We start from the raw sequence: 15860 nt of genomic DNA on the forward strand, positions 1-15860 counted from the left end.
AGTTTTGTCTTTTAAATTGCTGCCTCCTTGTGGTATATGAAGCTTTGGGCTATGCAATGCTATTATTGACTAAAATGGCTGCTCTTAGAAGTATCTTGGGATACTGTGAACTTGTCAGGCAGCCTAGCATTAAAACCATAGCGAAAGGAGCCTTAAGGAAATGAGCTGAAATATTCTAAAATGGAAAAAGCATAAGGTACTGGAGATAAGAAGTGAATAAACCTTTTCTTTGTGCAGCTTTTTCCTGGGATAGGGTATTATGTTAGATTTTCTCCCCCCCCACCCCAAGTATGCATTATATACTGTTTTCTTGACATGTATGCTTTGTTGTGTAACTGTTTTGGAATAGGTTTCATGTATGCAAAGAATTCTTAACTTTGCAACAACAACAAAAAATCTTACAAAGAAAATTCCAGATTGATTATATAATACATAAAGAAAAGTCACTATCTCATTTTAAAACATTTTGATATTGTTAAGAACAGAAAGAAGTTTATAAGTGTGTGTGTGTGTATCAGCATTTATACACTGTGGTAATGGGCAGTACAAAACAAGCCAAGATAGATGTGCATGTGCATATTACACCTAGCACGGGACATACAAGGCAATAAGAAGAGGTTCTATAAATATATTAGGAGCAACAAAAAGGCAAAGGAAAGTGCAGGCCCACTACTTAGCAGGAAAGGAGAGCTAATAATGGATAACATCAAGAAGTTTGAGGTTATTAATGCCTATTTTGCTTCAGCCTTCACTAAAAAGGTTAACTATGACCACATATTTACACAATTAATATTGACAACAAGGGAGAAGAACGCAAGCCAGAATAGGGAAAGAACAGGTTAAAGAATATTTAGGGCCTGATGAAATTCATCCTAAGCTACTTTAAGGAACTATCTGAAGCAGTCTTGGAACCAATTAGCAATTATCTTTGAGAACTTATGGTTGAGGTCCCAGAGAAGAGGAAAAGGGCAACTTAGTATCTGTGTTTAAAAAGGGGGAACAAAAAGGATCCAGGGAATGTACACCAGCCTGCCTAACTTCAATATCGGGAAAGATACTGGAACAAATTATTAAACAATCAATTTGTAAGGACCTAGAGGATAATAGGATTATAAGCAATAGCCAGCCTGCATTTGTCAAGAACAAATCATGCCAAAGCAACCTAATTTCCTTATTTGACAGGGTTACTGGCCTAGTGGATGCAGGGAAACTGTAAACATGATATATCTTGATTTTAGTAAGGCTTTTGGCACAGACACACATGACATTCTCATAAGCAAACTAGGGAAATATGGTCTAGATGAAATTACTATAAGATGAGTGCATAGCTGGTTGAAAGACTAATCAAAGAGTAGTTATCAATGGTTCACTGTCAAACTGCATACAAGTGTCTAGTGGGGTCTTGCAGGAGTCTGAACTAGGTCCAATACTATTTAGTATTTTCAGTAATTGCTTACATACTGTAGTGGAGTGAACACTTATAAAATTTGCCCATGACACCCAGCTGGGAGGGGTTGCAGGTACTTTGGAGAACAGGGATAGAATTTAACTCAACCTTGAAAAATTAGAGAAGTGGTCTGAAATCAACAAGATGAAATTCAGTAAATACAGGTGCAAAGTACTTCACTTAGGAAAGAAAACTCAAATGCACAACTGCAAAATTGGGAATAATTGGGTAGGTGATAGTACTGCTGAAAAGGATCTGGGAGTTACAGTGGATTACAAATGGAATGTGAATTAACAATGTGATGTAGTTGCCTAAAAAGGCTAATATTCTGGGGTATCTTAACAGCTGTGTTGTGTGAAAGACAGAAGAGGTAATTGTCCCACTCTACTTGGCACTGGTGAGGCTGGAGCTGGAGCGTTGTGTCCAGTTCTGGGTGCCACACTAGGAATAATGTGGACAAATTGGAGAGAGTTCATAGAAAACCAACAAAAATGATAAAACTTTTAGAAAACCTGACCTATGAGATAAGGTTAAAAAACAAACAAACCCTGAGCATCTTTAATCTTGAGAGAAGAAGACTTGAGGGGGAATCTGATAACAGTCTTCATATATGTTAAAGGCTGTTATAAAGAGATCAAGGATCAATTGTTTTCCATGTCCACTGGGTGTAGGACAAGAAGTAATGGGCTTAATCTGCATCAGGGAAGATTTAGGTTAGATATTGGGAAACACTTTATAATTATAAGGATAAATAAGCACTGGAATAGGCTTCCAAGGGAGATGGAGGAATCCCCATCATTAGAGGTTTTTAAGAACAGGTTGGACAAACAGCTGTCAGGGTTGATCTAACCTTACTTGGTCCTGCCTCAGTGCAAAGAGCTGGACTATATGCCCTCTCAAGGTCCCATCCAGCCCAATATTTCTATGATCTCTCTCTCTCTCTCTCTCTCTCTCTCTCTATATATATATATATATATATATATATATATATACTTAACTATATAAACTAACTTGTTTAAACTACTATTACATTCGAGAGAGAGAGAGAGAGAATGTAATAGTAGTTTAAACAAGTTAGTACAGTTGCCTCGCTTGTATATTCAAGTGCTGCAGTTGCTCTAACGTTTTGCTGCCTGAGTTTCCACTCTTTGTTTTTTTGATAATGTGGTTCTAGGAGTCAGAAGGCCAGATTCTCAGTTGTGCGATATGATTTACATGCTATCATTGCTTTTATCTCATGATTTTGATGCACAATATCTATGTTCAGGGATCAAACTATTGGGGGGAGGGAGGAAGGAGGAGGAAACATTGTTATTTTACCTAGGTTTGCCCACAAATGGAACTCTTCCCACTATACAGTATATTCTGTAAATGTTCAAAACAGGATCATGAGTCCTCAGCTGAGCTCCATTGGTGGACTCCTTGGGCTTGGCTTCCTCTCAAAAGGATTCAAATAAATGCATGGACTGTGCTGGACTGTCTGGGCTTGACTCCACCTCAGTGGGTATTTGATGTCCCTAGGTTCCTTGGGCTTGACTTCTTAATTGGACAGAATGGTAGGACTCTAAGCATCAACACTAATGGTGCCAAAATGAGATATCACTTCTAGTAACTTGGGCAGATGTTCATAATATACGTTTTTTGATTTCTTATATGCTTTGATCAGCAATGAAACAGTTAATATTGGTTTTTAAACTGTCATTGGACATTAAGACTGCCTTAATACCTCATTGAAATGAACTGGAATTGTTCACACTTTTCAGAACTATTGTTTCATGCTCTCTGCAAACTCAGGGAGAATTTGTTTTTTTCAGTTACACTTGATTCATGTTTTGAAGATTTTCTTCACAACTGTAAGGCCTAGGGATCTTTTCTTAATAAAATTTTAGATTGTGGAGCACAAGGTGGCAGCTCTGGAGAGATGAATGTACATAGCATATCTATATCATAATTTGATCCATCTCTGTGCTGTTTAATTTGCATGAAAAATGTGCATAACTAACTTTAAAATGTACAAGTCATTTGTTAGGAAACTGAAAGTTTGGCATTAAACATTGAAAAATAAATACATATTAACAGAATGTGAAAGCAAAAATGTCCAGCTGGTACACTTTTAGAAGTTTTAAAATCCATATTTTTTTAATTACTATAGTATGGAGGCAGGAGGAGATTGAGCGCATTAACAACACTCTCACTGGAGCAGAAAGAAAGGCAGCCCTCTGTGCACTTCTAGAACAAGAGACACAGCTGATTGCTTCCATTGGGAGACACAAACTAAATGCAGATGAAGAGAACCAGCAAAAAGCAATACTGTTCTTTTTGGATAAGGTCAGTGAAGTAATTGCAGTCTGAACATGAATGTACCCAAAGTTCAAAAACCTAATATCATTTACAAACTAGCAGACAAAAGTAAACCACTGTAACTAGCTTGACCAGTTATGCATAGTGCAGACATTCACATGTTTGTCAGAGAATAGAATTGCCTCATTAGTTACAGTTTTTAAGTCTTTATTCATGTTGGTACAATTTAATGAACACTTCATTTTCCCTAAGCACAGAGTTCAAGCTGCCACTTACTTCATAGCTTATCTAGTTATTTGAAGAGATATGAGAACAATGCATCATGTAACCTACCATCTGTGCTTCACTCTAGGCACAGCAAGATATAAGTATATTATAATAATGACATTAACTCTGAGTTGATGAATTTTGCCTTATAAGAATATTCTGCATAAAGGACCTAATTCTGCTCTTAGACATCAGTGATACTAAGTCAGGCCCTAACAGAATGCATATAATTTTAGAGCTGACACAGGGTGTCAGGATAATGTGTGCTATTTTAGTTTTTGCACAGTACAATATAAGTTATTATCATGTAGGAACCCATACATGAAAAGTAATTACTTTAAATGCATTATCTTTTTTTGAAACTTTAAATAACTCTGCCAATTAATTTCTCTCTCCAAAATACCCAGTGTCACTAATCAAAACTAATGAATAAGCGCTTGATCCTGCCCTCTGATATACTGTATGAGCTACTGTGTATCTTGAAAAATCAGTTTCTGCATTTTGTCAAAACGTGCCTTAGGTGCCTCTAAAATTTCATTTTGTTTGCTGGGTAGGGGTTTGTGTGTGTGTGTAAGCATAAGACAAAGAACAAAGGTTGCCAGGTGTCCGGTTTTCGACCAAAAAGTCCAGTCAAAAGGGGACCTGTACAGTGTCCAGTCAGGTGTAGGGACACCAAAAGTCCAGTTACTACAGGGGTGCATGCAGGAGGTGTGGGGGGGGGTAGGCGCAGGATCATCAACCTGTGCCAGCCCCTGCTCAGAGAGGGCCACCTCGTACCTGTCTCTCATGGGCAGGCAGGCTCCAGGTCAGGGGCTGCAGCTCCCATCCCAGCCCCAGAGCAGAGGGAGCCCAGATGGGGGAGGGAGGTGGAGAGGATCGAGTGATGAGAAAGTGGGGGCGGGGGAGAGGAGCAAGCAGGGGGTGGGGGCTGGGAGAAGAGGTGGAGAAGGGGCAAGGCCTCAAGAGAAGAGGTGAAGTAGGTGGCAGGGCCTCGGGGGGAAGAGGTGGGGCAGGTTCTGGCACTGCTGCTGTAGTGCCCTGTTTTCAGAAAATAGAAAGTTGACAACCCTACAAAGAACTGGCCAAACCAATTTAAATGAAATGTTTGGCGGGGGGGGCAAATAAAATTTATTTGGAGTGGGGCGCTGAATGGCAAATTTCAGCATCAAGCAAATTAAAATGACAAAATTATAAATTCCTCAAAACCAAGGTTGATAGTGGAATTTGAAACTCCAAAGTGACCTATACACTTTTTTTTTCAAAAATGACTATTGGATGCATTTAACAATCAGCAAATGTATTATATAGCGATGTCTCCTTTTTCTCTTCACTTAAGTTCCCATCATGCTGGTTAACTAAATAAAAAACAAATGTCCTTCATATAAGATACTTGGTTCTGAGCTGTTCACAGTATCTGTAAGACTTCTTGTAGTAAAAATAAAGAAACAAATCTACAGAGCCAGACATGTACCCAGAAGCCTCCTCCTACAAGACAGGCCCAAAAAAGAAACCAACAGAACTCCACTGGCCATCACCTACAGTCCTCAGCTTAAACCTCTCCAACGCATCATCAGTGATCTACAACCCATCCTGGACAATGATCCTTCACTTTCACAGACCTTGGGAGGCAGGCCAGTCCTCGCCCACAGACAACCCGCCAACCTTAAGCATATTCTCACCAGCAACCACGCACCGCACCGTAACAACTCTAACTCAGGAACCATCCCATGCAACAAACCTCGATGCCAACTCTGCCCACATATCTAAACCAGCAACACCATCACAGGACCTAACCAGATCAGCTACAACATCACCGGCTCATTCACCTGAACGTCCACCAATGTTATATATGCCATCATGTGCCAGCAATGCCCCTCTGCTATGTACATTGGCCAAACTGGACAGTCACTACGCAAGAGGATAAATGGACACAAGTCAGATATCAGGAATGGCAATATACAAAAACCTGTAGGAGAACACTTCAACCTCCCTGGCCACACAATAGCAGATGTAAAGGTAGCCATCTTACAGCAAAAAAACTTCAGGACCAGACTCCAAAGAGAAACTGCTGAGCTCCAGTTCATTTGCAAATTTGACACCATCAGATCAGGATTAAACAAAGACTGTGAATGGCTATCCAACTACAGAAGCAGTTTCTCCTCCCTTGGTGTTCACACCTCAACTGCTAGCAGAGCACCTCACCCTCCCTGATTGAACTAACCTGGTTATCTCCATACTGATTTATACCTGCCTCTGGAAATTTCCATTACTTGCGTCTGATGAAGTGGGCATTCACCCACGAAAGCTTATGCTCCAGTACTTCTGTTAGTCTTAAAGGTGCCACAGGACCCTCTGTTGCTTTTTACAGACTCAGACTAACACGGCTACCCCTCTGATACTTAATAACTCTTTATAACCACAGATTACCTAGGAGTTTTGGCTCAGGAGAAGAATGACTTGTTAGCTGCTCTTTGCTCTCAACATTTTATTCTGCAGGAATCAGACATAGTAGTGATTCCCAGTGCAGCACAGGCTGCAGCTGCCAGACATTCCTGCCTCTTAGTTGGAAGGAAGGATTTACTTGTGGTTCAATGCACAGCACAGAAAGTCAGGAGAGCTTGGGTGACATCTTGGCCTCATTGAACTCAGTGTCAAAACTCTCACTGACTTCAGTGGGGGCAGGATTTCATCCCTGGATTTTATTATAGTCTGACTTTAGGAAGGTAACTTAACCATTCTGTCTCTCAGTTTTCTCATTTGTAAAATGGGGATGATACTTACCTAGCAGAGATGACATGAAGATATGTTAATGTTAAGGCTCAGCATGACGCTCTTAGAAATCTTCATTACTAAGAGATGTAGTAATATTCTGTTCCTTTCTAGAAATGGATCAGAAAAGCTTAAACAGCTGTGAAGGACGGAGAAGTACTAAGTAGTAGTGTGACAACCATAATACTGCATGAAGTTGGCAGACACTCTTCAGTGTTTTTCTGATCCAATTTGGGGCAAGTGGAGAAGAGATTCTTTGGGATGACCTCAGCCCTATTATGGGAACAGGAGAGAATGTTTGGGCCAAGTGAAGACTTTTTGAAACTTAGCAGAGGTTACCTAAGGAGTGGATGTGGTAAGGAGAGAAAATGTGAAAAGGGAGAGGAGGATTTTTAGTAGAATTTCAACAAATGAAGAGATGAGAGGAAGGAACAAAAAGATATCTAAAATGTATAATAAACCATACTGATAGAAGATGTAGACAGGAAAGAGAAAAATAATATGAAAAGTGAGACAGAATCAGAAGAGAGAATCAGAGAGAACAGGTGAAAGAAAATAAATGGAAAACCTAAAAAATGATTAAACATTACAAAAAAATTAGTTTGTTGGAAACCTACTTACGGGGAACACTGATACAAGGATATAAAAACGGGGAAAGTACAACGAAGAAATCAAGGAGAGAGAGAGAGATGTTGTTAATCTTAATTTTTTTTATACAACATTTGCTGCTAAAGCTTTGGGGTAAATTTTATCTTACAATTGTTTTATGTGGCTACTATTGATACTTTATGTAAATTTACATAATATGGAATTTTGTGGAATCTAACACTATCAGACAGATTTATTTGGCATTTTGTTATATGTAAAGCTTATTGAAAAGATAAAAGTAAAGAATTTCCTGGGAGACATACAGATTTGTGATCAGCATTGGTCTGCATTATAAAATTCTCCTTGGTTTTGTTGCTTGCGTTATCAGAAATAATGTACTTGTACTTTTACTTAACTAGAGGAATTCTTACATTATTTTTTAAGACCAAGCTGACAGTGAGTGCAAGTGCAGTAAATCTAAAGATTTCATTAAATGGTAGATCGGACATTAGATGGGGAAGGGTCTTAGTTACTACAGAGAATTCTTTCACAGGCATCTGGCTGGTGGGTCTCAAAATGTTCAGGGTCTAACTGATCTCAATATTTGGAGTCAGGAAGGAATTTCCTCCGCCCAGATAAGATTGGCAGAGACCCTGGGTTTTTTTTGTTTTCATTTGCAGCCTGGGGCATAATTCACTTGCTGGTTTGAACTAAAGTAGATGGTGGATTCTCTGTAGCTTGATTTAAATCAAGATTTGAAGAGTTCAGTAAAAGACAGGGCCTTAGTGCCATTTTCTATGACCAACTCTAGATTTTGAGAACCAAATTTTCCAAAGATAGAAGCCTTCTTACATATGAAGAAATGCATGCATAATTGCATGACTGCCATATTGTGTGCCGACTCCATGGATGCTCCGGGGCTGGAGCACCCATGGGGAAAAATCAGCAGGTGCTCTGCACCCACCGGCAGCCAAGCTCCCCCTCCTTCTGCCCTCCCCAGCATGCTGCATCCCTGCTCCTCTCCCTCCTTCCCAGTGCTTCCTGCCCCCCCACCGCCTAACAGCTGTTTGGCGGCGCTTAGGACTTTCCAGGAGAGGGGGGGAGGAGCAGGGAAGCAGCACACTCAGGGGAGGAGGCAGAGAAGAGGCAGGGCAGGGGCGGGGACTTGGGGAAAGAGGGTGGAATGGGGGGGGAAAGGGAGTGGGGTTGGGGTGAGAAAAGGTGGGGGTGGGGTGAGGGTGGGGCAGGGCCAGAGGCAGGGCAGAGGGGAAGTCGGCGCCTAAAATGGCTGCTTATGTACTTTGGTTGCACAGACAGCTGTGTGGGCAAAAGGGAACTCAGGCTCTTAATTATCTGCATGTGAGTCTAGTTGCTGGTTTACTCATGTAACCGCTTGCATTTTTGTGCCTGTGCTTCCATGATCCATGTGTTGATAATGTGGTCCTAGGAATCAGAAAGCCAGATTCTCAGATAGAGTAACTCTGCATACTTTGACTTCAGCAGACATATGCTGATTTACATTAGCTGAAAATCTGGGCCAGAGTTTGTCGTCATCAGTTTTTATCCAGTGTAAGACTTCAGAGGTGGTGAAGACCTAATCTTCCCCTTAAGTAGAAATAGGGTTGCCAACTTTCTAATTGAACAAAACCAAATACGTTTGCTCCACCCCCTACCCTGCCCATTCCCTGAGGCCCTGTCCCTGTCCCGCCCCTTCTCCAAGGCCCCGGCCCCCGCTCATTCCATTCTCCCACCCTCCCCCCATCACTCACTCTCCCCCACCCTCACTCACTTTCACCAGGCTGGGGTAGGGGGTTGGGATATGGGAGGGGGTGAGGACTCCAGCTGGGGGTGCAGACTCTGTATTGGGGCCGGGGATGGGGGATTTGGGGTGCAGGAGAGGGCTCCAGGCTGGGGCCAAGGGGATAGGGTGCAAGAGGAGGTGCAGGCTCTGGGAGGGAGTTTGGATGTGGGAGGGGGCTCAGGGCTAGGGCAGGGGGTTGGAGTGCAAGAGGGGGTGCGGGCTCTGGGAGGGAGTTTGGGTGCAGGAGGGGGCTCAGGGCTGGGACAGGGGGTTGGGCTTCAGGAAAGGGTTCAGGGTGCAGACTCCAACTGGGCAGCACTTACCTCAGGCGGCCCCCAGAAGTGGACAGCAAGGGGCCGAACTCAAAAGAAATAGTAATATGTAGAGTTAATTTATCCACTTTCAGATGTTACTAGCCTCCTACAAAACAGAAGTATTTCAATATAACTTTCAAATGTTTGAATTTTGGTTGCAGTTTAATATCTTTAACTGAAAACAAAGCATAGTAATAATGTATGAAGCAAATACTTCATGCTATTCAATGTCTTTTTTTTTTTTGCTGAACGTAGAATTCTGTTGAGTTCTCAAGTTAACATTTATGAACTGACGCAAGAGAACTGCTCAGCTGATACTGATTAGATAATATATTTGACCTTTCTCATTATGAACAGCTAATTTGAAATGTTGATGGGAATTAGTAGTCTATAAAACTCTTCAAAATTGGTGTATGCTGTAGGCTCACTCAATATTGCTCTTTTTCAAGATGCAAAAATCAGGATACTTGCTAAGTAAAGTCATGGAATTGGTATCAAAAGCATGAGTTTTAACCTTTTCAGTCTCCTCTCTGAGCATTAATACCGCTAAAAAATGAGTGATCTATATTACTTCTGCTTTTTAATGTTAAGTCTATTTAGTGCTCAGACAGCGGCTCTCTAATGAAATATTACACTGCTTCGTCCCCAGCAGAGTTTACAGCCACCTTGGAACGTAGGCTTTCAGTCTAAACCCATTATATTCTCCCCCCCCCCCCCCCTTGCAGACCCCTCTTTTTTTAAGTGTAAGGAGATTGTTCCCAAATATCATCTCGTGTATTTTAGTTTCTACTTGTATGCCCAGGAGCTCCTTAGTTAACTCAGGAGAGCAAAGAAAAAGGCTATTCCTTCAGAGTACCCTGATTTGTGGCAGGGAGTGGGGAGCTGAGATCAGCAAATGCATTTTATTTCCCATTATCTTTTGTTCCTTTCTCCCTCTTCCCCCAAAATGGTTATGTTTCTGGAGCATCTTTATGTGTGATTGAGTTTATGAATAACTTTTTGTTTTAATTTCTATATTGTGAGTCTGTGGCAAAGTCGTCTTTAGTTTTTGATGTTTTAAGTGAAGAATTAGTGAGTTTTCCCCCACTTTTGTTTTATTCTTTGTGGTTTTTCTTTTGTTTGGAATGTTTGGGAGTATGAGTTTTCTTCATCGTTATTTCCCTTCTATCAGACACTGACGTAATGAGAGTCAGAATTCCTGCCTTTTGTGTTTTTAGTGTTGGGGTAGATGAAAGGTTTCCTTGTGGGGAAAATGATGTGGGTCAGGGAGTTGGCAGGTGATTCTCAAGAATGGCAAAAGTTTCCTGGTTTTAGGTTTCTTTAGCAAATAACTGTGACTCACATTGTGAAGAGTTCATGTGGCTAGAGTGAAACAGGTAGCATAGGCTCTTCCTGCATGAGTTTTTGAATGGATAATGTTAAGTCTGTTTTGAATAACTTCACTTTACTTCTTGATCGTTGTGTGGAATGTTATCCAGACATTGGTGTGGATCACTGAAATCTGGTTGGCTGATGATGCAGAGGTCCAGTTTGGCATGGCTGGTTCCAGGTAGATATTGAATGCTTCACCTACCTCATGGTGAATGAAAGGGAGGTGCAGTGTAACTGTAGAAATGCATGAGATAAACCGGTATCTGCAGTAGGTTATTTGAACATCTGGCCATCTCTTATCTTCTCCTATGGCCATGATGCAAGATAAAGGTTTATGGTTCTGCTGGTGTGTGGGCCACATCATATTAGGAATTTCATGACTGAGTTCTCTGATTTTGTGTCAACACTGATATTGGTGTCCTCACTGATATTGTTCAGATTAGTCAAAGCACAGGATTTCCTGGAAGAATAATTCCTTGAGTTTATTTAAGGTGTGTATGCTGTACACTAAGCATAGGCTTTGATTCAGGTTTGAGCCCCAACCCCTCTTCCATCCACACACAAATCGGTCTGACTCATGCCAGCAAGCATTCAGGCTCCAGCTCCTAGGACCCTGCTAGGGAGGTGGATCAGAGCCCCACTCCTGCTATGACTCGCATCCAAGCCCTGTCATTTTGCAGTGTGGACACAGGTCAAGCCACAGACCCAAAGGTCTGTGTAGTGCAATATGGACACATTAGCACAACTGTGAAACCCCCCAGTCCAGCAATTGTAAACCCAGGTTTGCAATGCAGTGTGGATGCTCAAACATGGGCTTGGAAACACCGAGTCCCCAAGCCCAAGTACCACAGACCTGGGCTGAGTGTGTAGTGTAGACGTTTCTTTAGCGGGTTGAGGAGAGTGCCCACAGAATGGCCATATTGAAAAATAGTTTTACTCCAGGTAGTCGTGTTGTTGATGAGATGATCCCTGGACAAGGGCTTAGAATATCCTTGTTTTGCTAATCATACAAAACTGGATGCCTCTTGACCCAGGGACCCTGCAGCTTTAGTTTCTGCTCTGAGAAAATGATTGATATTACCAGCTGGATGCTTCTCCTCCTTAGACTGGGAATACCAGTCTTGCTGTTTTGTAGAAACACTTGTTCTTTTGTGTCCTCACTTGTTGAGGGAATTCCTTGAGAGGAAGTGACTGAGGTTTAGAATGTTGGCATCACTGTTGATTGTGCTTTTTCTGTGGAAAGCCATGTGTTTGATATGGTACAGAAATGCTTCTTTCTTTAATTTCAGAATTTGTGCAGGTTACATATTTATGTCACGATAACCAAAGTGTCCTGGTGAAGAGCTCTGTGTAAGCACGAAAGCTTGTCCCTCTCACCAACAGAAGTTGGTCCAATAAAAGTTATTACTTCACCCACATTGTCTTTATGATAACCTAACAACAGTAATAAATGCCCTTGCGAACATTGGGCTTGATTATTTTAATTCCTTCTTTGTAGGGCTGTCACTTGGGCTTCTCCATCATTTTTGCTTATTCCCAATTCAGTAGCACTGTTAACTACAGTGTTCATATGATACTGCTATGTGGGTTTTTTTTACATTTGTCTGCCTCTCACGGACTAGGCCTGACTGCATTATAGGCCTGGTACTTGAACCTTGTACTGACATGTAACTGCAGTCGCACCCCATTTGCTATTTAAAGATCACACCATCATATTTGAAGTCTACAGGTGACTGCACTTTTGCTGCAATAGTCTTGGGTGTGAAACTTGTTCCCCTGGGAAATATTTCTCATTTCATCCCTTCCTGCTTCTAAATTTTAATTGTTACAGTGCTTTTAATAGAAACAACGAGGAGTCCTTGTGGCATCTTAGAGACTAATGTATTTTTAGAATGACCTCTCTTGGCCCTCTATTTATTACCTTCCCTTCCAAATCCATTCTTTCTCTTTTTAAATTGGACTTCCTCATTTGTTGTATGTGTATGTGTTTTAAAAAGGTAATACCTTACAGCAATAAAAAACATAATGTACTCATGAGAGTGCTTCAGGGAGGAGCTACATGACTATTGTATTGTTATTTACTATTACTCATGGTGTTCATAGTTTTCAGGCTTTGTACTGTTTCTCAGCTACCTTTTCTGCGCCCATTCTATGTTGTCTCCCTTTTCTTTTTTTCTCTCTTTTCATGCCTGTGTTCTTGTATTACTCTCCTCTGATGCTCTGCTTTGCTTTTATGTGCTGGTAGCAGAGTGCAATTACAGTAGTCCTGCTCTCTGAAGCAATTCAGATAACAGGATTATTGCAAATTCCACATTGCTGCCAGCAAACTAAAAGGCAGGAGAGAGCTGGAAAGAAATCAGGAAGTTTTAAATTTCTGCATCAATCTTGAGTACATGAAAATAAGCCTGAAATCAGAGAGCTTGAGATTCATTCTCAAGCACTGGCAATCTTGCTTTTCATACTGATGACATTAATATTTCTTCAGTGAGGAGCTGCATGTTACATTGAGGTGCATCATTTCATTTTTATAGTACCGTTTTACAATATCATTAGAAATTCCAAAATGACAGATTATACCAAGATTTTCATAGTTTCTAATCCTGCTGTTGTAGATTTGGTGACCCGATTTTAGAGACCTTCTGCACTGTATAAAACTGCTAGATCTCTTAAGTATTTTGTAAATTTGTTTCAACTAGCTGTAATCAGCATTTCTTAAAGAGAACCTTGCACTTTAATTCTTCCTGACACAACAAGTCTCAAACTAGGAGAGCCAAAGGTCAAGTTTGTAATTGGGGGGCGGGGTGGTGGTGGCCAAAAATTGAATGCATATACCAACTGTCTTGGTGTAATATTAGAGAACTGACTGCTTTTTTTGGCATTGGACTCTAATGATACAGGCTAATGTTTTTAAAGGATTTATCGTACCATGCATGCATGAGAAAACAAAGTAATAAACCTTCTGTCATGGTAGAGTAAAAATTGCTTGTTTCCAGTTTTGCAGGAGTTTACCAGCTCTAATTCAAAGATTTAGGATTTCATTATAGAGCCTGTCTTGTTTCCTTTCAGATTTCTTAATCAATTTTGGCTCCAGACCATGAGTTCCAGTTAGCAGTACTTCATTTAATTATAGCCCCACACAATACCTCATTTAATTATAGTTCCATACCTAGTGATGATATAGTTAAGAATCGGTCAAATTTGCAATTATAAAGTCCTATTTTCAATTATTTCTGCTTTTTTGTGCTTACATAACTTGAAAATTAAACTGTTTCTTAAAATAAAGCTTTGCAGGCTTTTATTTCCTAATATGCACTAATCACATTTGTTATATGGCCCCTATTGCCATACTATCAGAGTACCTCACAAATGTCATGAATTTATCCTCCTAGCACCCATGTGCAGTAGGCAGTAAGAAGTTTTTACTGCCTTACCCATTTAAAATGCTGTCTAAACACTAATTAAATTGTAGAATCTTGTTCTGCAGATAGGAAAGTATTAATATCCTTATTTAGCAGAGAGAGAAACTGAGTCACAGAGAGACTAAGTGATTTGCTCAACACTTTACAGCAGTTAGTGGTAGAGCTGTGATTAAAACTCACAGGCTCGTGGCTTTCACTGTGATGATGAATCCCTGAACCACATTCAATTTCATTTTTCCTCATGTCATTGTGACTTTTATTGCATGGCATCAAGACTACCCCTCTCCCATGCACTGCCCGCCCAAGGAGCCAATTTCCCCCCCCTCAAAAAAAAACACTTTCATACAAGTAGTATTCCCCCTCTTCCACTGGGCCATGCAAGTCCATAATGTGAGCACACAAAGCATCCCTTACTTCTGCTGCCTGGGTACAACCAGCTCCCGCAGTGGTAGCTGCATTTTCTGGCTGAGGGTACCAGTTCAGCATCCCCTTGCTGTCATATGTCCATTCAGGGGGAAATGGCACACCTCTGGCTTCACAAAGGCTGTGAAGAGCACAGCAAGCCAGAGTAATTTGGACAGCATTGTGACATTCTCCAGGGTACAATCTGGACTGTTGAACAACTGTGTGCCCTTAATTATCTAGCCTAGGGTGCCTTTTACACTGCTTTGCTATCAGAACATCCACTACTGGCCTGCTTACAGCCTTTAGCATGTAAATTTACTCACAGCTAAACACAAGCACGCTGACCAGTCACTCATGAATTACATACAGGGCGACACCCGCGTGTTCTTAGCCCCAGTCTTGACACCAGAAATGTGCATCTTGTACTGCACAGTACCCTCCTGGACAATACAAACTCATGGTAAGTCCATCATTTCAGCAAAGAAAAATATCTGCACCAGCCTTGGTATCACAGATGGAGTTTCCCACACACTCTAATCCAAACTTAGTGGTTAAGATAAAACAATAAGATAAGTTTAACTACAGAAAGATTTTAAGTGATTACAAGTGATAATGCTTAAAAGTCAGGATTGGTTACTAAAGAAAATAAAAGAGTAATACACAAAGTAATATCTAATTTAACAAGCTAAGTGAATTTGGAAGCAAAGGTTTTGTCTCATCATACACTGTTATAAATTTCACAGTCTGTATCTCTTTTCAGCCTGAGACCACTTCCTCCTTATTTCAGTTATTTGAAAGTCATTAATGTCATGAGCAGAGACATGGGAGGAGGAGAGGTGTGGTGGAGGCCATTGTCTCTCATTCTTATACTCTCTCTCCTTTTTGAGGATTACCCCCCACTGGGGTGCAGGCAAACAGGGTCTTGTTATGTGAGGTTTGAACGGTCTCTGAGATTAAATGTAAATTTCTTGTTTATATCTTTCCGGTGCTGAAGAATGGTTGCTTAAGCCGATGATTGCCCTGGCTGGGGTACTAGTGAGTCTTTCTCTCTGAAAAACTGGTTTGGACCTGCTTGTCTGGCCCTTGGAGCATGTTAACAATGATATATAGTAGAATATTATAACTTCCTATACAATATTGATATGCACATTTTACAAGGACAATAATACTCAGCAGAT

General features: G+C 40.9%; 1 protein-coding gene across 2 annotated transcripts in view; it reads left to right on the plus strand.

The window, feature by feature from the left end:
• The window catches only part of IQUB (IQ motif and ubiquitin domain containing), a 49603-nt gene that overhangs the window by 12654 nt on the left and 21089 nt on the right, over positions 1–15860 (plus strand). For both annotated transcript variants that reach the window (XM_054023100.1, XM_054023110.1), the window contains one exon: positions 3600–3775. In XM_054023100.1, coding sequence (XP_053879075.1) covers positions 3600–3775 — 176 coding nt within the window. The remainder of the gene's footprint in view (positions 1–3599; positions 3776–15860) is intronic.

The sequence above is a fragment of the Malaclemys terrapin genome, chromosome 1 (genome assembly GCF_027887155.1).
Source record: "Malaclemys terrapin pileata isolate rMalTer1 chromosome 1, rMalTer1.hap1, whole genome shotgun sequence".
Taxonomy (NCBI): domain Eukaryota; kingdom Metazoa; phylum Chordata; order Testudines; family Emydidae; genus Malaclemys; species Malaclemys terrapin.